This window comes from Brachyistius frenatus, unplaced genomic scaffold (assembly GCF_029030835.1).
Source record: "Brachyistius frenatus isolate BFR_SWC_R1_liver_20210118 unplaced genomic scaffold, ASM2903083v1 Contig_88, whole genome shotgun sequence".
Lineage (NCBI taxonomy): Eukaryota > Metazoa > Chordata > Actinopteri > Embiotocidae > Brachyistius > Brachyistius frenatus.
Window position 1 is genome coordinate 1,574,747 of NW_027210687.1, and position 25,906 is coordinate 1,600,652.

The following is a 25,906-nucleotide window of genomic DNA, read 5'->3' on the forward strand; positions in this document are numbered from 1 at the left end:
AAAATACTGCCACCTCATAAGTTGCACACTTGATAGTAACAACTTTGTTTTATCTTTGCATAAAGTGCAACATTATTTAATAATAATAATAACCATTTTATCTTAAACCATTTTCACAATCGCAAAGACACTATAAACAACACAATGAGAGAGAGAGGGGAAAAAAATCAAAGTTAGGCTACAATAGGCACTTTCACGAGATAAGAATTTGGTGTTTGGTCGGAGTTGTAACATCTATGGAGGGATGAATTTTACAGCGAAACTCCACGGAAACTAACGGAAGCTTAGAAGTCGGACTGTGCGCGGTTGACTTTGAACGCAGCAGCAGGCGGTGAGCGCGCTGTGCTGACGAGCCGTTGCTTGTGGAAACAGCTGGTGGTTTCTGTCAGCGGACACTCCGGGTGAAAGCGACATCAGCGCGGAAAAAAAGTTGAAATTAGACTCGAAACCGGGGGGAATGCGCTTCGTTCCGTCTCTGCTGCCGGTCCACCGGACGCCGGGAAATGTCATCCTGTGAACGCCACTTTATCAGGCACTTGTTCATTAAGGACCGGGCTCGTTAGCGGCGCGCAACTGACGCACCGCTGCTAACGCCAGTTAGCTCTGACTTTGCGGTCCCGTAGCAACTGCAGCGATACCGGCTCTCCGTCGTCGCAGAAACCTGCGAGCTGTCGGGTTTCTGGACAGGTTAGGTCGAGGCGTCGGCCCACTTTCAGCATGACTCATATTCATTATAAATTCTCCTCTAAACTCAGCTACGACACGGTGCTGTTTGACGGCCCACGCATCACGCTGAGTGACCTGAAGAGGCAGATCATGGGCAGGGAGAAGCTGCGAGCCGGGGACTGCGACCTGCAGATCACAAACGCACAGACCAAGGAGGGTAATCTTTTTTTCTTTTTTTTTTAAACGTGTATGGACTTATAAAGAGAGTGTGTGTGTGTGTGTGTGTGTGTGTGTGTGTGTGTGTGTGCGTGCGTGCGCCCCTTGACCGTTGAGTGGCAGGTTTGAACTTTGGAAGTAAACACGTGGTCCAGATTTGACAGCTGTCTGGTGGGAGGGGGTTGCGTCACCTCTTTCAGGCTGACGAGGGTCCAGAAAAGTCAAACCAGGACAAAAGGCGATAATGAATGGGACACATTCCTGCTGCATTTACGCTTCATGCCTTCAATTCGGCGGCCTGACGCTGGCGGATCAGCCGTGTCGGTGCTACGCGTGTGCAAGTCCCAGGAGAGGTGTGGATTAAAAATAGCACAGTCCTGACCATAGGGTTAAAGTGCAGACACGAACACCAGGTAAAGGGGAGTCAGCAGTTTAGGAATCATTAGAATATCTGCTGACTCGCAGGTAAGAATAATTAAAGATGTGAAATACTGATCAGGTGAAGGATATTTTACCACTGGTAGATTTGGTTTGTAGTAGACGGGGAGGGGGGGGCATCCATCGAGAGACATTCTAAAAAACACCACAGAAAATAGACAAATATGATGAAATAGTACTCGGTGCCACAGTAAGTTTCACCATAGATGGTGTCAACATCCTGCAGATAAGCTTTGAAAGCCATCTAGGTTGTGTGATGAGGGTTTCGCACAAACACTGAGAGACAAGGCACACACGGTTCAGAGATTTCATCAGGGTGTACTAAAACAATAGGAAGGGCTCACGAGTCAAATGCAGGATGTCGGTGTTTCTAGTTGCTCTGCTTTGATTAACATCTGAGAAGGTGGTGATTCAGAGGGAAGGAAAAGTTTTCATCCTGTCAACAAAATGTACTTGTGGGAACAATTAAAGTAACCTGACATTCATATATTTTCAGGTTCTTCTATTCTTTAATTCAGTTTACCTGAGTCAGCAGACATTTTGACGATTCCTATATTGCTGACTTTCCTGTGTGTGTGTGTGTGTGTGTGTGTGTGTGTGTGTGTGTGTGTGTGTGTGTGTGTGTGTGTGTGTGTGTGTGTGTGTTTTATAATCTTATGGTCAGGACTCCTCCTCTTCCCTCCAGGTATCACATTGATACATATTTTAGGAGATTTCCTAAAACCAGCCAAAACTAGTAGATGACCAAGTCTTTGATTGACAGAAATTTAATAAGCAGCTGTTTTGATGATTGATAAAAAAAAAAAATGTTTTGTCTATATGTATTATATGATAATTCCAGCTTCTTGGATATTAATTTTAACTGGGTTTCTTAGCCATCTCGAGTACTAAACTTAATATCTTTAACTTTAACCGTGTGTTAGTCAGAGAAAACAAGCCAACTGAATATGTCACAAACATTTTTCACTGTTCTATAAATTAAATGAAGAAGCTTCACAGAAAACTAATCAAATATTATTTTTATAGTCCCAGACTAGTTTATTCCTGTAGGCTCTCTGACAATCAAAGCAGTGTGTGTGATTTCTTAACGCTCAGTCTGAGAGATCATCAGATGATCTTTTTATTTGGCTCTCAGATTAATTTCTTTAATGAGAACTAATCCTGACACTTTGAACTCTGTCCGTCAGAATACACTGACGACGAGAGTCCCATCCCCAAAGGCTCCTCCGTCATCGTGAGGAGGATCCCCGTCAAGGGAGGCAAGTCCAGCAGCAAGAACATGTAAGTGTATATTTTCTGGGTTTGGCAGCTGAATTGCTGCCCTGTACACAGTGTTGATCTCCCCTGCAATAGCAAAGTCTCCGGCCTGCCTGAGCAGGTGATCAACCTGGCACCTCCAAGTCTACCTGTAGTTGTGTAATTTCACTCCATCAAGGAGAAGCTCTCAAGGAACAAACCAAGGGTAGTAAAGGACTGAAGCTCCAGTCAAGCTTCATCAGCTTCAGACTCGGCAGTAGATCATTTTAATATAGAAGTGATTTGAGATAATGGTCAGAAATTCTGTTCTGTTTTGATTTTGTTGCTCAGCTTCTGCTTAGTTGTTCCGTGTTAAATGAAAATATGAGCTCACAAAAAACTCAACAACAAGCCTTTATTAAATATGGATTTCCTGTTAAAGACCTACACTTGACTTGGCACTGAATGTAGCTCATAAACTCTTATTATTATTATTATTATGGTAAGTTTGGTTAATGGACATAATATACTGGAGGAGACTTTGTTTTAGCATATAAGGATGATTTCTATGGTGTTACGAACATCATTGTGGTAATTAAACAGGTTTCGGCCCGACGCTTCCATGCTGAAATAGTCATAGAGAAGAGTGTATGTGTAACTACATGCTGACATGTTCAGGGATTACCCAGATATTAGTCAGGCTCACACAGGACGCCCAGCAGTGTTGTAGCTTTTATGGTTGGAGAGCATGCAGGACATCACTGGAATAAACCAGCGGTCATGTGACCCGCAGCCCCGTCAGCACCATGCTCCACCCGGTGGAGAGGAATGAGGACTGAAGGGTGGTGTCGCGCTGCCCGCCAGATTAAATGCAAAAACAAAACAAAATGAACGCTCCACTTCTACAAACAGGCTCATTTAGCCTCAAAGGGTTTCCGAGAAAAGCGACAACAAATCATGAGCATATTTTTCTTGTTGTGCTTTTTCTTGTTGGCTTTACAAGTCTTTAAATCTGGAAACTAAAAAGCACAAGAATATCCAGTATTAAACTGACTTTATGTGCCTGAAACACGCATCTCGGATTTACCGCCGAAAGCAGGTATAACAAACTCTAAATGCAACCGTGAACTCGGAGATGACTCTTGAGTTTTCGGTTTCATAACAGCTGATCCAAGTTAGTTCAGTAAACCCTCAGTAAGGTCATTCGGAGTTAAGTGGGTGGTGCATTTAAAAAAAGAAAGGGAAAAAAAAAGGCCATAAACAGTGGAGCTCTGACACGATGATTCACCATGGCAACAGGTAAATGAAGAGCAGAGCCTCCATTTTAATCCAGCAGAGCTCCAAATATGTGTGACGCATTTATCTGTAAAGACACAGCAGCAGCCTGAGCTGCTGTAAAGACAAGAGTCACACTATCACATTTTATTCACAGTAATTCATTCATTATTTAAAAGACTTGAATTTCATTAATGGATGATGGAGTGCTGGATTCCTGCTGTATGTTACATTTAATTTTTAAATATATATATATATATATATATATATATTCAGCTTTAACCTGATGTGGCAGCAGAAGATGAAATCAAACGGAGCAGTAATGAGTAACTTTACAGTCCGAGGCATCATGATGAGGTCTGTCCAGACTAAACCTGACTGAATTGTCTATTTTTCTTTTAGAAATGTTGCTCAACAAGAATCATTATATCTATAGTGTTAAAACAAATGAAGACTTTATGGAGCCCACATTCAAAGAGCCACTTCTAAAAGTACATGTGTGACCAAATGGTTGAGTGGTTCGAGTGAATACCACCAGGGTGAAAATGCCCGCTTGGTTGGCCGTTTTCTTTTTCTCCTTTCCTCTCTGCTCTGTTTTGTTTTTCCCCAAATATCCTGCCAAGCTCCACTAAACTTTTCCAAAAAGACTGAAAACTACATTTAGTTATATTTAGGCCAGTTTTACAATCTGAAACTCTCTTTAGCTGCACTACAGCAATCTTTGCTCCTGAAATATTCATAATTTCCAGTATAGAGATGTGTCTGAAAGTCTAAAGGCTCTCTGTTACACCTGCTGCGAAGCGGTACCAAACATAATGTAAGTGTCTTTGCTTGTTTCTTTGGGTGCATTTTCCTGTCCAGCGCCCACATTGTTTCAATAGCAAATGTACTTGCGCCCATCTGAGCATCCATTGGTGTTGTTGGTCTTAAAACGAGGTGTGGTCGGGTGCATTGTTACTGCATTGCTATGTTGAGGTAACGGGAAGCAATTGCACTGCTGACCAACAAAAACCTGGTCTCAAGTCATCGATGCATTTATTACTGGGCACATTGAGATAGAAACACGCACCCACATTGGGAGCTGCACAATGTGTGTACACTCCGCTTGTTACACACACAGGGACATGCAGCACCGCACAAACATCCCAGAGGTTAGAAACAAACAGAATACAATGTGAAGGATTATTATTGTGAAGACCAATCTGCGCATGAGCAGATCGGTTTCCCCTGCAGAGACGATGTTGCACTTAAAACCCACCTCTGATTCTTTCGGGCTCCTTTAAATCATACGTCATTGCTCTTTGCACTCAGCTTATCCATCATTAAAGTAGCCAAAGTGGGATTGGACACGAACTAAACACTTTAGACCGACCACTTAGATCATTAAGATACAGCCTATGTGTCTAAAACATCACACAGATTTGGCTTTTTATAGTGATCATTGAAATGATATGTGGTGCATTGTGTCATGTGAACATCGTCATGGTGTTTGAATGAATGGATGCCGTTCTTTCTCTCTGTCATCTACCAGTGAAGACTGTGACCTTCTGCAAATGAATGCACTCTTGATATCGATTGTATGAATGAGGAAATCAGACAGCATGTTCAGGCTCGGCAAACAGGATCGAGGCAGAAAACCTTTATAGTTAGTCTGTAGGTGTTCTGGGGCGAGAAAGAGTTCATATTGAGCATAAATTCTGAAAAACAAACACATGCACATATGAACTTTGAAACAGGTTGTGCTGACCTGTTCATCCTGGACATTAAGAAATACATTCTCAGTATGAGCCCGGTCTAATGATGGAGGACAAAATTAGAAGCCCTCTTCCTATTTATTTTAGGCCAAACTCAAGCTTCAGCAGTCCGAGTTGGCAAATCAAGTAGTTATCTATCAAAGTTACTCTTTTTAATATTAAAAAAAAAAATCCCCTTGTATGATTCTGTCTGAAACACAATGAGGGAATTTATAGTATAAGGACTCTCCGGAAGATATCCAGTTGATTTGTCCAACACAGACTACTTAAGCTTGTATTAGCCTTGGCTGAACTTTAGAATTAATTTCTACTCAGAGGTCACCTGTGGATTCTTTCCTTAACCTTTTATACTGAGAGCATCTGACTGTTATCTTACGGCAGACGTTACAAAATGTGAACATGTCCTCGTCACTGTCCTTGAAAAATGTTTTCTTTTTGTGTTTCAGTGTGCGATCAGATGGCCAGTCTCACTACGCCTTTGGAGCCAGCAGAGCCGTATGTAGCCAAACAAAATCCCACAGCACTTCTCCTTCGACTCCACAAAACACACACATTTTAAACAGCGGACTTCAGTAATGGTCTGAATCCGTGAACCTTTTAAAATGCCGTGTTGGTTCTCCTAACAGAGGAAAAACAAATATTTGCCAGGTATTATTAGCTGAATACATTGAGACTTTGATCGAGCTCATTTAAAGCCTCTTCTGTGTGACTTCCTGTTGCAAAGATCACGTTGTTTGCTCCTGAGATAAATCATATTTTACAGGGGTAAAATATTAGTAGTATTTGCAGTCACAGTGAGGTTTATAATTAAACCAGTGGTATGAGGTATTTTCAATCATAAAAAAAACCCAACTACATTTGTATATATTATTTAAAAGAGAAGGTTTCCAGCTGTGAATTCAAGAAGCTGCTGTGTCACCAGTCAGCGCTCATTTTTGAACTTCATTCAGTATCTGTCTATCTGAGGGTGGTTTGGGGGGGGGGGGGGGTGCTCGGGTGGGTCAAACACTATCACGCTAGCCAGCTATTCACAGCTGATAAACCTAACTGTTGTTAGAGGACACAGGCTCTGCTGACAGGCACCCTGTGGTGTAGCTTTTATCATTGTTTGACTCCAATCAGGCACCTTACAGCCACTGGACAGGTACCATATTTAATTTGGCTGTTGAGATGACATTACAGACTGCTTATGTTTAAGTTTTGAAATGTAAAATATCATCACAATGAATAATTTAGCATCAGAATAATTTTACTCTCTGTTGAGCTCTGGCAGGCAAAATTATCACTAAAACTTTAAATCCAGTCAAGAAAATGAAGGATTCAGACTTTCTAAAATAAAGGTTACACATGCATAAAATGTCACCAGACTTTCAAAAGAAAATGGCTTCATTAACATTTACCAGCCTAAAAAGCATTTTTATTTAAGATGGATTTACATTAGAGCCCAACAGATGCTGGATTTTTGGGGTATTTTCTGATGGCGAAATATTAGGGAGCAAAAAAATTCTGATACCGAAACATCGTCCGATCTTCTTTATGTATTATATATAATATATATATTTTATATGTAAGCACACATGTTTTGCCATGACATATCAAATGGGGTTATCAAACACTTTTGATATTTTACAGTGCATCGTCCACACTGACATCAGTGCACTGAAACAGTGAACGTCTTGAGGACTGAAAGAATTGCAATTTAATTTAAGAATAAAAAACAAACACATAGAAGAAGTTACCTCAAGCATATTTTGCTGCATCATGTTCTGTAAACAGTTTGAATATCAGTGCCTCGCTGCCAAATATGTGCAGATACCGATACATACGCCAATTTCAGCCAATTAAAGCGGTTGGTCGATATATTTGTTGAGGTCTAATTTACAATCTTGTTAGTTTTATATTAAGAACAAAAGATGGAAGTCGTGTTTTATACCAACTCCCCAGGAACCAAGGTATGTGCTGTTTAGATTCCAGTAAGCTAAAAGCTTGAACTTGCTGCAGTCTGAATTGGTGTGCACTGACCTGACCTGATTCTCTCTCTGGTTTCTCAGTAGGAGAAGTGTCTGCCACTCTTCTTAGTGCTTTGATTTTGTTGGACTACACAAACTTTTTGTTTTTGCCTTTTGTGTTTCTCTACAAATAAAGTCATTTGTATGAATCTGTGTTATGTATTTATGTGTTTGACTCCACTGGAGAGAATGACTGATGTGACAGCCACATTTGAAATGTCACATCAGATATTATTGATATTTTTGATCAATGGTTCAAATCAAACTAAACTGAAACAGAGACTTTGATTACAGGGCTACTTCAGCCATTTAATATTGCACTTCTTCAACTCAGGGGACAGACTTGGGAAAGAAAATCCAAAATCAAAGCAGCAGAAGCAGAGATGTCCTGAGATTTAGATCCCCAGTATTTCACTGGATCCTACATTTCCCATCACAACATTATGTAGTTCAGTCAAAGAGTTTCCTGTTGGTTTGGCTCTGGACTGGATCTGATTGTAGGACCCACGATTTTAATTGTATGGGTAACTTTTTATGTTTAAGTGATGACTTTTAGCTTTAAATGACAAAACGGATGTTTCAGAATACTATAACTTTTGACAGTTATTGAGAGTGAACTTGTTGATGTTGTTACTACAAGGTGGCAGCTCTGAGGCTGAACCTAACTACGCTGTACTCTGGTGTCTTGAGCTAAAAGCTAATGCCATCATGTTAACATTCTTGTTTGGCATGTTTATTGTACCCTGTTCACCGTCTTACTATAGCCTGCTAGTTTGTTATATAAGTGGTTATAATTCAACTATTTGGCCTATTTAAAGTATACACCTGAAGATGTTTCTAGATGAATAGTTAAAGGTGCGGGTGTAGTGCTGCCAGGACACACTGGAACAACACTCTGCCACTTTTGTTGAAAATATTCACAGTTCTGGTGATCCAGTTGAAATTCATTTATATTTTTTTAAGCACTCGAAGATCCGATCATCTCTAAAGCTTATGTTATGCAAGAGAGCCATTTAAGGTTTATTGATTGATTCATGATGTCAACTTGAAGTCACGCTTTGATCCACTACTGTCTGCCCTCTTCAAGTTACTGCGTCATGCCTTAAAACAAGGATTGTTGTTGATTTTATTACTTTAAGCAATGGAAATATTCATTATTTACTATTGTATGTGAACTTGCCACTTCAACGGGTACACGACCTCAGAAACGTAACCGAGCATGCCCATGTGCGTGCTCGTGCACGCTCGCACCTCACGGGCGCACTCCGGTTTTTCAACAAATGTCTCTACAGCTCTGAAGAGATCTCCACAGTTGTTGCAGCTCATCCTGAAAGGAACATGAATATTTGTACAATAATCCATCCTGTGACTGTTGAGATATTTCAGTCTCAACCGAACGTGTGTTGCCGATCGATCGACTGAGGGAACGTCACTGCTGTCCAGAGAAGCACACTGTGTGGCTCAAATGGCGTCTTCTGTCTCACGTATATTCTGCTTTCTTGGTTCACTGATCAACTCCAGCACAGTCAAGGAACAAACCGCAAACAGGTGCTCAGAAACAATAAAGAACCGAGGCGATCGGAAGAATTGTCATCGACGTTAGCTTACGAGAGCAAATATGTTTTCATCCAACACAGAATACGTTGTGTTGCATTGCTGGAGCTTTCATTTTCAATGTAACAGTTTTGAGGGATGAAAAGTGAGATCGTTGGAGGCGCTGAGCCAGAAATCCTGGGAAGAGTGACGTTTTGTTATCCACACTAAGAAAATCACTGCTGGATGCTGGTACAAATTTCATGTCAGACCATGAAGGTGAACATTTGAAATGTTACACGTGTAACTGCGGTTAAAGCTTCCAGTTCAGTAGGACAAACGTTCATGTTTTAGAGACAATCTCCGAGGATTTTTTTATTTAAGTTTATTTTCAAAAATGTGTAGCTCTCCCGTGTTTAGTCTTTTCCCAACACATGTAACCTGGAGGCTCTCATTGTTTCATGTGTTTAATTCTAACAGATGGATAACCAGAGTTCTACCGGAGCCTTGACCTTTTTCTCCAAGGTATGCTCGCTTTCTGTTTCTATGGTACATATTTGTGTCAGTTCATGTTAACCTTTGATCCTGACCCGACATGTTTGTGGCACACATACATTCATGCATGTAGATGCAGATGGCTAACCTGGTTGATGTGGATGCGTCAGAGGAGGATAAGATCAAGGTTATGATCTCTCAGTCCTCCTACGAATCCACAAAGTGAGTCATACGTGTAGATATGTCTGCTTCTGTGTTTTCATTTCCTTTCTCCACCTGCTTTCCTTTTGTCTTAAAATCTGTTCTCATGTCTCCTTTCTACATCCTTAGTTTTTTATTACATTTTACACTTCACTTTCTTCCCATCATGCACCTCTCCCTCTCATTCTCTGCCTCTGTCTCTCTAGTTTGAACATGAAGCTTGGCACCGTCCTTCCTGTGAACTACACGTGTTATCGCTGTGGAAATACTGGACACCACATTAGAAACTGTCCCTCCAGCAGGGTAATCGCACATCATTTGATATTATTAAATGAGCCAGCGACTTGCACAAATCTTGCTGTGCAAAGAAACCGTCTTAATGTGTTTTCACATTTACCTCCATTTACATTTTCTGCTATCCAGGCCTATTATTATTTGACTGCTAATGCTGTTGGCTTTTGCAGATTTGTAGTCAAGTGTTAATTAGCAGCTCTTCTAATTTGTTTATGCCCAGTAGTAAATGCAGATGTGCGTGTTTGTCAGCAGGATAAAAACTTTGAGGCTCCTCCGCGGATAAAGAAGAGTACAGGCATCCCTCGATCCTTCATGGTCGAGGTGGATGATCCCAGCATAAAAGGAGCCATGCTGACCAACTGTGGACGTTATGCAATTCCTGCCATAGATGCGTGAGTGTGAAGCAAAGTGTCAGTGTGGGTTTGTGAATTGTTTCTTTTGAAAGAAGAATTTGACATTTTGAGTATAATGCTTATTTGCTTCCGAGCTGAGAGTTATATGAAAAGATAGATACTCTTATATCATTCAGTGTAATGCTAGAGCATAAAGACTGAAAAACATCTCAAAAAGCTTTTCTGCCTCTGTCCAAAGGGAACTAAATCTGCCTACCAGTACGTTTAAAGCTCCAAAAGTATCATGTAATATCTTATATCCTTCCATTTTAATGCTAACCTAAGGTAAGCTAACCAGCTGAGGACAGAAAACAATATATCGAGGGAAAATGTGCAAACAATTAAAATACTTTCTCAGAGTTGCTTCCTTAAGAGTATTTTCTTAAATTGTTTGGGTCTCAAGGAAGATGGCATGATCAAATGTGACTGAGCTATTCACAGACACTCCCGTGTCTCACTTAAATCAACAAAAATTGTTGTAATCCTAGCAAAAATATTGTGATCCAAGTTAATTAGTTAACCAATTTTAAGTTTGTCAGGATACGCTCCTAAAATAAATCCCCAAATTATTATTGTCAATTTATCATATCTGAGGCAAAACGTCATCAAGACAAAATCTAAGTCTACGATGTCAAAGGCAACTGGATTTTCTCACCTGAGCTGGCTACTCATGTAAATGTGACCAACCCCACACCTACACACCCACAACTACAGAAGCCTCTCGAACAAGTTTCAGATAACGTCTGACCTGAATGATAACAGAATTTTCATAGACGCAATAAGAACGTCCACACTAAAACATTTTCATGTTAAAATCACTGTTATCACCAAGTAGACTCTAACTTAATCAACATAGATGGAAAAGGGTCTAAAGTTTGTTTTTGAGATCTGAGGAGAAAAATGTTTGTACTCAAATTACAAATACAACTTGGGGAATAAACAGGTGAAAGGTTTCCTCTGAACGCACATAAAAAGCACGTGTGAATTTGTGGTACTTTCACTGCCGTCTGTCCGTAGTCAGGCGTACGCTATCGGCAAGAAGGAGAAGCCTCCGTTCATCCCACAAGAGAAACCCGAATCTGAAGCCGAGGTTGATCCCATTCCCAGTGAACTCCTGTGTGTGATCTGCCAGGACCTGCTGAGTGATGCCGTGGTCATACCCTGCTGTGGGAACAGCTACTGTGACGACTGTGAGCTTCTGCCACACGCACACATCAAGACAAACTCGATATACACCTGCTGTGCAAAACAAATAAAGGCATTTTTATCCTGATTCTTCCAGTGCAGCAACCACTGTGTGTGCCTCTGTTGAACTTGGTCACTCTTAAAATAATAAAACCAATTAAACTTCATCTGTGCACCAAAATCAGCAGATTCTAAATGTTAAAATACATAAATTTTATCTGCTAAAGTTGACATACGAGTAGCAGAATAACGGTTGTTCAGACTCTCCAACATTAACATTAACATAAACACATGCAAATGAATTAACTTTCCCTACTGGAAACATGGAGTTGATTCAAAACACATATGTGACATTCATGTACTAATATGGTGCTGGCGCCTTTCAACCCTCTTTCTGTCCCACTCAGGTATTCGCTCCGCCTTGCTGGATTCAGAGAACCACGTCTGTCCCACGTGCAGCCAATCAGAGGTCTCCCCTGATACTCTGATAGCCAATAAATTTCTCAGACAGGTGAATTGACAAAAATAACAGAAAATATATACTGATGTTGGAGGGGAATGGAAGAGTGGATTTCATATGTTACCTCTTTCTTTGATTTGTTGTATGTCTAACAGCAGCTGACCTTTGGTTTTAACTTGATTATAATTGACAGAATTCAGTTTGACGTCTGTCTGTTTCTCCCAACGCAGGCTGTTAACAATTTCAAGAAAGAAAGAGACCACACTAAAAACTCCAGCAAGTCCAGCACCTCCCAGTCCCAGAGTTCAGCTCCGACACCGAGCCCCGCCCCCAATCCACCCCTCCTCACCGTGCAGAGCCAGCTGCAGAAGCCTCACCAGTCTCCCTACAGCCAGCAGGTAAACCTCTTAATGATATGTTTTATCTGGGAGGCAGAAAAAAAAAATCAGAAGCAAACTGAATAATTACAGTTTTCTTTTCAGGACCAGACGTTTGCCTGGTCTCAGTGACCGGCCTCTTGTGTATTTGAATAATATATCTACACTGGTGCAGATTTTAAGCAGAATTCTCCACATAATATCATTCTTAATTCTAATAGCGTTGCTGGCAGGTTTTCCAATACGTTTTTTGTTGCTTGCTCTATTGTATTCTGATCTCTTCTATCCCCTCCCTCCTGGATCAGCCACAGACTGCAAACACACCACCATTATCTCGGGTGTCTGGGGTTCCTCCTGCAGCAGCGACAGGCCCTGCGTCTGTTCCCAACACGCCTAGCGCCTCCCTTCCGCCTTTGCAAAGCCAACCTAAGATATCTGACAAGTATGTAAACACACAAACACAAAGATACATGAAAATTCACCCTGAGAGCTGCGATAACACTTCGGCATACAATACATCAGTAGTGTGGGAGTGGGTGTTTGGTGTTTACTGTGCTTGTTTGGGTGATAAGTTAACAGGTGATTCTACCCACTTAATGCTGCGGTACTTCAAGATGTTTACAGTTTTCAAAGTTAGGAAACAGCTTCATTGACAGGTTACACGCTGCATCACTTCAGAGGAGGAGATAAAAAGCTCAGAGTGCAGTTTTGTTGATTTGCCTTTATGTCTTTAATGTGGCCATTTTTATTCAAATGTTACAAAACTAATTATTGTTTGCACTAAATACAAAACCCATTCTATGAATTAAGATTTTACAATGAAGAATGTTTGTTTCTTATGTTCTTAGGCAAAATGTTGTTTATGCAAACGGTTAACTTTTCAGTGACATTAAAAGCATGTTAAAATTGTCAGTGCCCTCCTCCTATATTTTTATCAAAAATGCACCAAACTCGACCAAAAATTGTCTCCACAAAACCGTGATAAGAACCAAACCATTCATTTTATCAAGCGTTCTACCTGTAGTGTTTATGAATTCAGATCAAGACAAAAGTTTCACACAAATGACTTTTGTGACTGACCTGGTCATGGATCAGATAAAAGTTACAGCAGCTCACTGTGGGTTCTTTATGTTTGAAGGTTTTTAAATGTTCTTAATTTCTTGCTTTAATACTACAGAAACTACTTTTTTTTTTTTTTTTTGTAATTTCACTGTATAAAGACTGAAATTTAAGACAATGATTGTGTTATCTGGTACTGACTGAAGTATAAACTGTTTACTCAGTGAGAGTGAAGGAAAGCCACAGGATGACTCAGCAGCTGCCCCATCTGTGCTGGTTTCAACCCAAGATCCCACTGCTGCTCCATCACAGCTGATACCACTGGTGAGGACACACACACACACACACACACACACACACACACACACACACACACACACACACACACACACACACACACACACACACACAAACTCTATGCAGTAAAGTAAACCATGCAACGTTTGTGTCTGTTCAGGTTAACCTCACTCGAGTGGCTGAGCAGCCCCAGACAGTCAGAGTGAATCAACAGCACTCCTCCTCAGGTGAGTGACTAAGAAGTGATGTCTCTTTGCATGGCCATTTGTGATTGGATCTCACTTTCCCGGTCCATATGCAAATGAACACGTACATCATGTAAATAAACAAGTGAAAACGTATAGAAACGTGAGGAGAGAGGAGTCAAAGCAACAGGCAGTGAAAAAAATGAGACAGCTCAACTCAAGCCTCATTTTAGTGCACCCTTCATGAGAAATGTCTTGCCATTTGTGAATGTCTGCCCACCGAGTTTGTTATTCACAGCCTGAACCATCAGGGGTGACCTGACCACATTGGTTCAGGCTCAGATTGTTTATTCATTACAGCAGGTTTGAGAGGGTAGGGTTCTGCGCTGCGGTGGATAAATGAACTGTGTATGAGGGCAGCAGCTCTTCCACAGTTTTGGGTCTGATGTGTGTCATAAATTACAGACAAGGAAATAAATAAATAACAGAACCCAGAGGAGGCTTTGGTGAAACAGGCATCAGGTTGACTTTCTGTGTTTCTACTCATTAAACAGATGCTTTATAGCCACCAGCTCAGATTGCAAGTGAAACCCTCAGACTTTCTGTCTAGTTCAGCTGCGCATGGCGGAATCTTGCAGAATGTTTTTTTATTTAATATTTCTGTTGCTTGTTTAAAGCAAGTCAGTTGAGTAGGTTGTCTTTCGATGTGGCTCAAGACCCATTTGCTTTCACTGTTAACAGACCACCTCTGAATGTGGTCTGAGCAGATCTGATCTCAATGCGCCTTTGGTGTGCCCACACCTGTACTTTTGGCTGTCCACTTGTGGTTGGATCACTGGTCACAAAAGTATGTTCAGGTGCTGATGATCAAATGGCAAAAGGTTACTGAGCTGCGCTGCATTCACATGCAACAGGAGCAGACTCTGAACTTTCTGATTGTGCCTTGTATATTATTGCCAGGTCTGAACAGGCTCTTTGTCATATTTTATTCCCTACTGTTCAATGTGTGTTTTGGCTGGTTATTTGAGGAAATAGACCTTTGGCATTATAAAACAAAACAAAACAAAAAAACCCAGTAACATCACCAACAAATTGACAAAACCCTTTTTGTTTTTCTCTGAATTCACAGTTTCAGGCCCAAGACACACTGTGTCATCAGCCTATGGGAACAGGTCAGTCAGTTAGTGTGTGTGTGTGTGTGTGTGGGTGTGGGTGTAGGTGTGTGTGTGTGTGTGTACTGGCCTGTATTTAATTCAATCCACACTTTCCGTATTCATGTCTTCTACTCTTCTTGTTTCTTCCCTGCAGATCCTCTTCCTCCTCATGTTGTCCCACTGGAGTCAGAAATGAATCTGACACCCAGCAGCTTGCTGCCCCCTCCTGCTCCTCCTCCTCCTCCTCCTCTTTCTTCTCCACCTCCACCACCACCACCGCCACCACCTCCTCCTCTTTATATCAAACTACCCCTCCACCGCTCTTTCCTTCCCATCTTTTTCCCACTTTCCTACCAGCTCACCAGTCTCACGGCGGTTACCCTCCTGGATACCCACCTACCACACCCCTCTGGATGCTTCCAGCCCCCCAGGGTGCCCCCATCCCTTCCCCCTGCTCCTCTACCTCTGCCTCCTCCTCCATCCCTGTTCTCATCCCCGAGGAATGGTACAGGTATCAGAGAAGGAAAAAGGAAGGGTAAATAACATTCAACTGATGGTCATCTTTTCTAAGCAGGTTACATCTCCCTCCCTTTTCCAAAATAATGCAATAATGTGTCGCTTGCAGTTATTTAGAAACATAATGTCAATATAGATTTTGTTCAATCAGAGATCATGGAAAAGTTTATTGTTGAAATGTAAACTCATCTGTCTTTATGGGATCGTCATCATATAAATGTATTTATCATTTAATTTGTTTGCATCTGTTAAAACAAGAACATCAGACAATACTGTATACTCTTTTCAGATTTTATAAGATCTCGAATATCAGTCATTATTTGGATAAAAACAAAAATCCAGTACCCATTGGACTATACTGTGACTATGGCAGCATTGTAGTTTGCAGTTAAAAGAGCAGTGTGTAGGATTCAGTGGCGTCTATCAGTGAGGTTGCAGATTGCAGCTGAATGAACACTCCCCTCCTTCTAAGCGTGTAAGAGAGTCTGCAACGACCACCAAAAATGTGAAGACCCTCTCTAGAGCCCGTTTTTGGTTTGTCCCTTCAGGGCTATTGTAGAAATGTAGTGGTGCAACGTTGCACGCTCAATTGAAGACGAGCCACTCCCTATGTAGGTATGAAGGGCTCGTTTTAGGGTAATGAAACCACACCAATTCTTAGTTTCAGGTGATTATACACTAATAAAAACATTTATGACTATTATATTCCAATTCTACCAATAGATCCTCCTAAATTGTACGTACTGAACTATTAAGTGTTCCAGAGATAATGTTGTATGAGAAATAATGTACATGATAAACTGAATAGGAAATATATCCCTGTCACTCAGGTCCCCTCCCAGAGAATCCAGCTACAGACGCTCCTCGTCTAATTCAAAGTCTTCCAAATCCAAGTTTTCTCGCTCCTACTCTCGTTCTTCAAGTCGCTCTGCATCTCGCTCCCGGTCCAGATCCAAAGGCAGATCTCGGTAATTTGTTCCCTCTTTTATGAGAATTTTTTTTTTTGTGGTATTTTTTCATTGTTTTTCTGCTAAAATTATTTGACGTTAGTTATTTTGCCCCACCTTCCAAAAATGAAATCTCCACAATGTACAGAAAACATTTCCATTTGAATTTTTTTTTGTATCTTCTTTTACACACCATGATAACCCCCATGTTTTATATTATTATGAACAGCTTAAGTTTATAAATGTAAGGGGAAAAAATAAATGAATAAAAACTTTGGATGAATGTAGATCTTGCAAGACACTAAATAAATGACAGTAAATCATTTTAGGTCATGCAGCATTTGACATATTGTTATAGAAATTATTAGCAGTTGCTTAACTTTGCTAAACTTAGCTTAGCATAAAGACGGAAAACACAGGCTAGCCTGGCTTTTGTCCAAAATCAAAAAATAACTATATCGTGAAACAGTTCTGGAGTTTCTGCTGGTTGATCGGAGACCTCACAATGATGACAAGAATTCATGAAGGACATAACACCTCATAAAACCACAGCCTGTCTTTTTTACACTTTGGGTGGATTTATTAATTAGTTGTGTGGATTAATTAAACATAAAACATGAATTAGTGAACTTTACAGGCTCTGGTAGATAAATTATGCTGCATCTGAACAGAATCATACTTGCTGTTTTCCCCGATTTCCAGTCTTTATGCTAAACTGAACTAACAACTACTGTTTATAATTGAAATTCTGAACTTAATTAGTTTAAGTAAAATGTTTGTTTGACACAAGTTTTCTTCCAAAAATCTATTTGTGCCTTTTTTTTCCTTTGTTTCATGGATAAAATGAAATGGGGTATTAGATACACGCCAACTATATCGGCAATGATGCATTAATATGTGCGTGAATTTATTTTTGCTCCTTACTCCCGCAACAGAGAACTCGGCACCCGCCCTCATCCTTCCTCCTCCTATAACTACGGTTACAAACGCTCCCGCTCCCCGACACCGTCCTCATCCTCTTCACCTCAAGTGGGTTACCAGTCCAGGTCCAAGTCACCTTCAGACCACTCAAAGAGCCGCCATCACAGAAAGAAGTCCGCTTCGAGCAGCTCCAACTCCAGAAGACGAGGAGAGCGCTCAGGGAGGGAAGCAGGAGGCTCGGGGAGGGAAGCAGGAGGCTCGGGGGACAGAAATCCGTATGGTCAGCATGGAAATCAAACAGGCAGCCTGGGGCTGGACAGAGAGCGCTACCTGCAGTGGAATAAGGAATACCAAGAGTGGTGTGAGAAATATTTCAGCAGCTATGTCGGCCAATTCCAGCAGCTGCCACGACCCCTGCTCAGTCTTCCTCCTCCCCCTTGTCCTCAGTGGGAGGACAGAGAGGGGAGCAGAAATCATTCCAACCTGGACTACCGACCGCAAAGTAGACACACCGCCCCTTCCTCCGAGTCGTCCAGTGATAGTCACTCCCCTCCATCTCAGTCCTTAAGTGGCAGCCGCTCCACACCGTCTCAGTCATCCAGTGACAGCCGCTCGCCTCCCTCTCAGTCGTCCAGCGATGGTCGCTCCACACCCTGTGAAGATAGAGCTCAGCCGAGGGCTTATGCAGAGAGGAGTGCTGATAAGTGCAGCCGTCTACCCCTTACAAAGAATGGTACGGAAAGAAATCTGCTAGAACCAAGTACAGACAACAATAAACTAAAATGGAAAGATTCAGAGGACTTCAGACCCCTGAAACATGAGCAGAAGAGAAAAAAGAAAGTTGAAGAAGTAAGAGGAGAAGAGTCATCATCCCTTGATGCTGACAACTCTACAGATGATGGAAGAAAGGACAAGAGGAGGCACAACAAGGATAGCGCTACAGTACGGGACAAAGAAACTACCAGTGATGCCTCCGAATCAGTCCCACCTCTCCTGAATCCAGATAAACGTTTGGACAAATACTGTGAAAGAAAAGGCAAAGAAGAAAGGAGTTTGGACAGAGAGAAAGGGAGGAGAAGAGGCAGAGATTCAGACTCTAGAAAAGATAAGGAGAGAGAGCACAAAGTGAAGCCCAGTAAAGAGCCAGACAGGGTGGATACAGATGGAGACAAAAGCTCTGGAGGCATCAAAGCTCCTGACTCTCGATCAGACAGAAATAGAAAAAGAAAAGGGGAGGACCTGGAGAGAAATGAGAGAAAAAGTAGTCTTTCCATGAAGCCTCAAAGCAGCAAATGCCCAAAAACTAAAACTGCAGAGGACCCTAAATCCCTCAAGAGTGAATCTCCAAAACCGTTTGACAGGAAGCAGCAAAAAACAGAGCAGAAAATAGAGAGGAAGACATGGCCTCCGACAGACGGAGACATCTGGGAGGGATTCATGAAGGTGAAACCACAGAAGAAGATAAGCATCAACATCAGCCTGGAGGGGAAAAGGAAGGAAGAGAAAATCGATGATCAGGACTTGTCTTGTTTAGCGAGCATTGCAGAGAAATCACTGGAAAACATGGAGCAGACGAGCATTAAAGAGGAGGAGGAGAGGTTAAACAGATGCACGGCAGACTTTCTTGTCAGTGAAAAGGAATCCAGCCGAGGCGAGGACATTTTGTTTGAAGAAAAAATACAACCAGAAAAGGGAGAGGCAATACCGACATGGGTCAAAGCTACCAACAGAGACAACAAGGGAGAGATGGGGGAGAAAATTGCAGCAGAGAAAAAAGACACTGGAGAAACAAAAGAGGAGGACATTTGGCATCGTGCACTCAAAGGAGCAGAGGAGAGTGTGACAGGAAAAGAGGAAGAAGCAGAGAGAGACAGAGATGACCGCAGAGAACAGGAAGAGAGGGCAGAGAGAGAAAGGAAGGAAGGCAGAGCTGAACCGTGGAGGGAGGAGCTGAAGAGGAGGGTGCAGGAAGAGGAAGAGGCAATAAGGTTCAGCTCACAGAGAAGCAGAAGCCTCCATGACAGACCGACCACCACAACAGATGATGGCAGGTCAGAATGTTATCTGCTCTTTTATTCTTTTATTACATTCATTTTTCTATTCACCCACAAATATATACTGCAGTTAGCATTTTAATGAAGTTATAAACGCTGTCATTATTGATTGGTTGATTGATTAATTGTTGTGTTCATTGTGGGTGAGTGTTGTTCGTCAGGCCACCATGCTAAGTGGTTGGAAATGGACTGTTTTTGTTTAATTTCAGATTAAGATCATATTCATTTGGCTTTTTTTTTTTTGCTTAACTAGAAGATGCTTAAATGTCCCATGTTGAATGAAAACAGTGTTTCCTCTCACTGGAGGATGTAGAACAGGTGGAATTTGACATTTTTGCTTGAAAAGTTACTCAGACAATAAAAGAAATTGAATTAGTTGCTCTTTCATTTTCTGCCGATTGACTAATCGATTAATTGACAGTTTTTTGCTGTAATGAGAGCACATAGTCAGTTGGACCGACTCTTTAACAGTTGAGAAAATAGTTTCCTGTCAAACTGCAGATATAGCAGCATATTATCATTTCTTTTAACACTATTAAATACTTACAGTGAAATACATGTAGAAAGTGTGTCTCATAAACGCCCCAAAGCTTTTCTTTTAATTTTTTTTTAACCAGATTAGCTGTAATTTTTAACTGTGTTATGCGTGTTTGTTAAATACTGTAGCACCTCCGTGGTGGGAAGCTGTGGAGGTGAAGAGGGTCAGGAGAGCAGGACAGACGTAAACCCTTTGGAGGAAAACCCCCAGGACCGAGCCGCAGGGCTCCAACTCATACAGGTGTGTCTGTCAAACTTGATATTATAAATGGGTGCTCAGGGAGATGCATCTTACATCTTTTGTCTCTTGTAATATTTCCTCAGTGAAACTCAGGATGCTTTGCTTTGTTAAAGGGGACGACACCATGCATGCACAATGAGAAACTGGTCTGAGTCACATTTTCCCCATCTGTCTCAGGTGCCTCACTCCAAATGTGAGAAGGAAGACAAAGAAGAGCAGAACGAAGAACAGACCAGTGTTCACACTGATGCTCCCTCAGCTCTGCCTCATCCCTCACGGACTCTGACCAACAGGGAAACAGAGGAAGACAATGAACAACAGAGACAGAGGTCAATAGAGAGAGGCAGGGACAGAGTGGTGGTGAGAGGAAGGGACAGGGAGCAAAGCAGAATCTCCACTTTGTCCGGCTCGCACAGAAGTGTGGCTCCCTCTGGTGGCAAAGACAGAGCCGAAAGTACTTTGCGTCCATATAGAGACAGAGAGACAAGGACAGAGAAGGAGAGGCAGAGGCACAGAGAGAGGGAGAGGGAGAGGGAGAAAGAGAGCACGAGATCAAAAGAACGAAGAAGGGAGGAAGGGAGAGGGAGAAACGGGGAGAGACATCGGGAGAAAGAAAAGAGAAATGGGCCTTCCTCCTCCTCTCGCTCCAACTCTTTCTCAATGTCAGAAGACACAGAGAGGAGAGATCGGCAGCGAGGCGGCGACCAGGGCGGCAACAAGAGTTCCTCCTGTCCGGGCTGGAAACTCTCCAGTGTCAGAAGTAAGGGAGGCAGCGAGATAAGCAAAGCTACCGACCGGCCAGATCAAAATACACACAAAACGGATATGTTAGTGGACTCGAAATATAAATCCAAAGATCATCTCCGCGACCACAATAATCAAGATCTGTCAGGAGACTCCAGGCACCAAGACAGACCTGCAGGGACCCACCGCTCCCCACCTTCCCTCTCCCACTGCCACAGTAAGGAGAGAGACATGGTCCCATTTCAATCCTCTGTACATCCTCCGAGAGGGTCCCTTAATGTGGATTTAATGCAGAGCCAGGTGGAGAGAGGGGAGTGCAACGCAGACAAGGTGGATAAAGTAGTAAAAGAAGTCAAAGGGGAGACAGAAAATGAAGAGAGGGTGGCCGAACGAGAAGGAGGTGGATGGTGGGAGAATGAGGCTGTTAAACTGGACGGAGACACCAAGTGGGAGGGAAGGAGAGAGATGGAGGAGGCAGAGAAGCCCAGCAGCGTCAGCTCATCAGAAAGCCAGGACAACAGCCAAGACAAGCAACAAAAAGAAAAAAAGAAGAAACAAAAGAATCACAGAAGAGAGAAGAGGCAGGTCGCCCCGGAGCAGCTGGAGGAAGAAGAGCTGAAGAAACACAAGAAGGAAGAGGAGGAGAGTGGAGGAGAGGGGAGCGACCGAGGGAGGACAGGTGAAAAGAGGAAGAGGAGCACACTAAGCTCTACTTAGTTATCTTATTATGACTGTCATGGAAAAAAAAAATTATTTACTTGAATGATGTTTTTCCTTTTTCTGACCAAAAGGTGCCTGGATTTATTTTTTTGACTCGATTTTTCTTTTTTCCCAGGATGCTTTTTGTATCACCATAAGATCTGTCATGTCGAATATGCAGGATTCAAAATGCTAATAAACTAACCGTGAGGGAAAAGCACTTTATAGGAAATATGAAAATGAATGTTAAAAAAAAAAAAACGTCAAATCTGAGCTCTTGAATTATTTTAAGTTCAAGGAATTTGCACATGCACACAACTTGCTCAGGACTTCCTGCAGCTTTTGTTTATAGTAGGTGAAGCTGCAACGTTACAGCATGTACTAAGAGACTTACATTTTGACATGACGTCAGTCAGTGATTTGGTTTGACTTGCACAGCACAGGGGGACATTATTGAAAAGAGATTGTGTTGAATCCAAAACAAATTACCTGAATATTTATGAATTCAGCCTCTGTGTTGTAGTTTGTGTTTCATTTTAATTTTATAAATGTTTAATCTAAAAGGAACTGCTGGATGAATAAATAATTTACCAGAGGAAAGTTTATTTTTTTTTCCTGTTTTGAAGGAAATAAAAAGAAATATCTGTAAAATGTTGAGGTTTTTTTTGTTGTTTTTTTCTCCCTCTCTGGATGTCTTTTGCTGCTAGTACAAGTGAAAAAGTAACTAATAAATGTTATGAGTAGAAATTAAGCCGTATACTATCGTTCTGCTTCCACTGGCCAGTAGAGTGCCAAAAGAAAACATGGGGAGAAACTCAGGGCACAGAACTATTTCATTTCGTTTGTGCCGTTCTGCAACAGCAGGCAATCGACGAGATCTCGCGAGATTAGGGAACCCCATCAAACACCAGGGACTTCAGGTAATCGGTATCGTTACAAAATTAAAAAAAAAAAAAAACAACAGTTATATAATGTTAACATTTTATTACAACCAGTTTTATTGAGCGTCAAATAGATGAACTATCTTGAGTTGTGACTTGACAATATTTTTCTTCATGCTTAACATGATCACATTACCACCGTGGGCACGTGCTCCTTATCAGCAGCTAATTTGAAGCTGACAATTTTTCTTTTCATTAAAAATATGGACTCTTTAAAATTAAACTTGTATCATTCAAGGTAACATATATATAAAAAGTTGTTTAACTATAAATTTGAGAGACAAACGGGATGCATTATTTTTGGTTAAGTTTGCTAGAGGGGCACACACTTCCTCTAATTTACCAACACCTGGCATGTATGCTGAGTTTTCCCTTTTTTTAAAAAAATTTCTCTACAATTTACTTGTGTAATAATGATTGAAATGTACATAAATGTGCAATATTTGTTGCAAGTCATCTCAGCTCCGACATCATTAACTATTCCTCCTCCTTTAGGAGTGAAACAAGGCTGACAACACGTTTTTCTTCTAAACTTTTGTAGCCCACGGACACCACTTACTGATTGTCTTCTTATTTAAAGTGAGCCTACACAACAGTCTAGACTTCCTCGCCCACATGTTGATTGGAAAGAAAATCAGATTCAGTTCGTTGGCTCCCGTTTCTTTCCTTATTTTTCTTCCCATATGAACCACCAGGAGGGGCTGTAGTAGTTTTCTGTGTTTTTTATTTAGATGACAGTAATAACGTTACAAGTTTGGCACCACTCTCACAACCAGAATCATCAAATAAAAATGGATTTACCAACTCCCCTAAAGTGGATTTTCTCAGGGTACCGCTGTACAAATTAAAAATTGGCCCATGTGCTTATAGTTTTTCTTTTCAGAGGCTATAAATGAAGATGTCCTTCACACAAGATCTGGGTTGAAATGAACACTTGTCCATTTGGAGCTACAAATGTCAGTCACAGAAGGTATTTATTGATGGTATTTCATCAGCATATGTAAATTCATGTATTTTTTTTTTTAGTCTTGACTAAACAATTTAATGTACAGTATTATGATTATGGAGTAGAGGCAGTTTAAGTGTTGCAAATCGACATCTGCCAATGCAATATTTCCTATTATCTGTAACTTTATCTGAAAGTCTTGTCGTGATTATCAATTTGTTAGTAAAGCTGAAGTTTGGAATGGATTATCCCTGAAGTAACATACTCTTGACCACCTCTGTATTCACACCTGCCTTTGTTCCTCTGCCTGTTGTCACTGCTCTATTTCGGTTCGTCTTTTTCTTATTTTTCTATTTCACATGAGCAGTCATCCCCAAAATCTCAGACAGTCGGCCAGAGACAGAATACAACAACGCCTCCCCTCCCTCTCTCCTGTCTAGTTGCCTACATGCCAGTTGCCTGTCTAGATGCCCACATGGAACACAACAAATATTTGTCTTGCTTGACTTTACTTCCTCTTTGCACAGTGATCCTGCCTCAAAAAACACTTTTAAACACGAATCAAAGAAGCAGACGAACCCAAACAAAGACATGCAAACACAGACCGTTTTCAGACAGGTTGGTGGCCGTTTGCCTTGTTGTTGTTGTTTTTTTTTTTTTTTTGTGACAATAAATATGAAAGACATGTTCAATATGCCTGCTGTCTGGACTGGCTTGGGCTATTGTGAGCACTGTGTGCATGTTTGTGTTGATGCTTGAAGTGTGTCCAAGCTTTTCTTGCTTCATTAGCTCACTACAAGGAAGACATGGCAGAGAGCCAGCTTCTCAGTCTTTCTTCCTGCATCTTCTATGTTTTGCTGCTGTGAGAGCAATCACTTGCTGTTGTGCCAAGGCACTCTGGCATTGAACAGTGGAAATCTTGTGGGTGTGAGTTGCCCGACTTGGCAACAGTCCAGACCTTTGATGGAGGGATGCAAGGACAGTCACGAAAGTCTGGCATCTGTAATACTTTCATAAGAAAAGGCTTCCTTTCCCATCAGCTTGTCCTCCAATATGGCTGCTAAAGTTCATGGGCTGCCTTCTGGGGCGTCTTTGCACTTTTTTGCACTTTTTTGCTCTGAAACTTATGATTGCTTTTGTACTGTTGAGATTAAAATGGTTGTCTGTCAGTCCTTCCTTCCTTCAGCATGTGTGTGTCTGTCTGCGGTCGGGTGGGGAGGTGTGTGTGTGTGGGAGTGGGGGGGACAACTGTATCTGTAAAAGAGAGAGGAACACAGACACTGATAGATGTAGAAATACCGAAACATGTCCAGACAGCCTGAGGCAGATTCAGACCAACACAGTGAGACAGACAGACAGGTAGTAACACATTTATAACAACAGATTAAATGTTAAAAACACCTGGATACTGACCAGCACACAAAGGCACATTACATGAGATGAGACATCTGACAGGGAGGTTACAGATGCCAGACAGACACACAGACAAAGATCCAGGCAGGCAGAAGGACTGACAGACAGGTGGACCCTGTAGCAATCAAGAGCAACATCCCTCCTGCTCACCCAGTGTGGCGTGGATTAGAGAGGAGGTCAGATTGTCAGATTTATTTTTCTGTAGTCATCTGTCTTCTCACCATCCACTGCAGTTTGTTTCTTCCTGTGTGCTTATTTCAGCCTTTTTTTCATTCTTTGTTTCTGTCTGTGTTTCCGTCCCTCCTTTGTGCCTGTGATGTGTGCTGCCGACTTCTCAGGGCGCGGTGCCAGGGCTGCCTGATGAAGACCAGGCTGTGTGTTCCCTGTGTGTGTGTGTGTGTGTGTGTGTGTGTGTGTGTGTGTGTGTGTGTGTGTGTGTGTGTGTGTGTGTGTGTGTGTGTGTGTGTGTGTGTGTGCGCGCGCGCGTGTGCGTGTGCTTGTGCTTGTGCATGTGTGTGAAAGTATGCAGATTGGCTAGTTTAGGGTTGTGGCAGCTGCAAACACTTGTTTGTGGCATGTGGTTGTTCACTAACAGCCTATACTTTTGAGATTATTTATCTTTATATTTGGATGCTGTGCAAACTTTTGAATTAATTTCATGAAATATTTGAAGAGGAAAATAAAAGGAACAAAGTATAGCTAACACAAAGCAAAAAAGGGC

General features: G+C 41.7%; 1 protein-coding gene across 2 annotated transcripts; it reads left to right on the top strand.

Moving 5' to 3' along the window:
* Positions 1-350: 350 nt before the first annotated feature.
* LOC138627558 (E3 ubiquitin-protein ligase RBBP6-like) lies at positions 351-22,536 on the top strand. Of its 2 annotated transcripts, XM_069709972.1 has the most exons (19): positions 351-883; positions 2,508-2,601; positions 6,032-6,080; positions 9,608-9,652; positions 9,756-9,844; positions 10,030-10,126; positions 10,370-10,509; positions 11,527-11,699; positions 12,102-12,205; positions 12,385-12,552; positions 12,837-12,973; positions 13,815-13,914; positions 14,048-14,114; positions 15,202-15,244; positions 15,381-15,761; positions 16,573-16,710; positions 17,625-19,661; positions 20,331-20,442; positions 20,620-22,536. In XM_069709972.1, exons 1-19 carry the CDS (start codon positions 718-720, stop codon positions 21,901-21,903), a joined length of 5,424 nt encoding a protein of 1,807 aa, XP_069566073.1. In that variant the 5' UTR covers positions 351-717; the 3' UTR covers positions 21,904-22,536. The 2 variants fall into 2 exon arrangements, with proteins under 2 accessions (XP_069566073.1, XP_069566074.1); XM_069709973.1 differs by lacking the exons at positions 351-883; positions 2,508-2,601; positions 6,032-6,080; positions 9,756-9,844 and having other exon boundaries at positions 9,604-9,652.
* The last annotated feature ends 3,370 nt before the right edge of the window (positions 22,537-25,906 follow it).

Bases quoted from the DNA above. Each gene is read 5' to 3' on its own strand.
- LOC138627558 (XM_069709972.1), top strand. From the start codon at position 718: ATGACTCATATTCATTATAAATTCTCCTCTAAACTCAGCTACGACACG. The intron at 2,602-6,031 runs GTAAGTGTATAT...TTTGTGTTTCAG, and splicing joins AAGTCCAGCAGCAAGAACAT to TGTGCGATCAGATGGCCAGT. The intron at 9,653-9,755 runs GTATGCTCGCTT...TCATGCATGTAG, and splicing joins CCTTGACCTTTTTCTCCAAG to ATGCAGATGGCTAACCTGGT.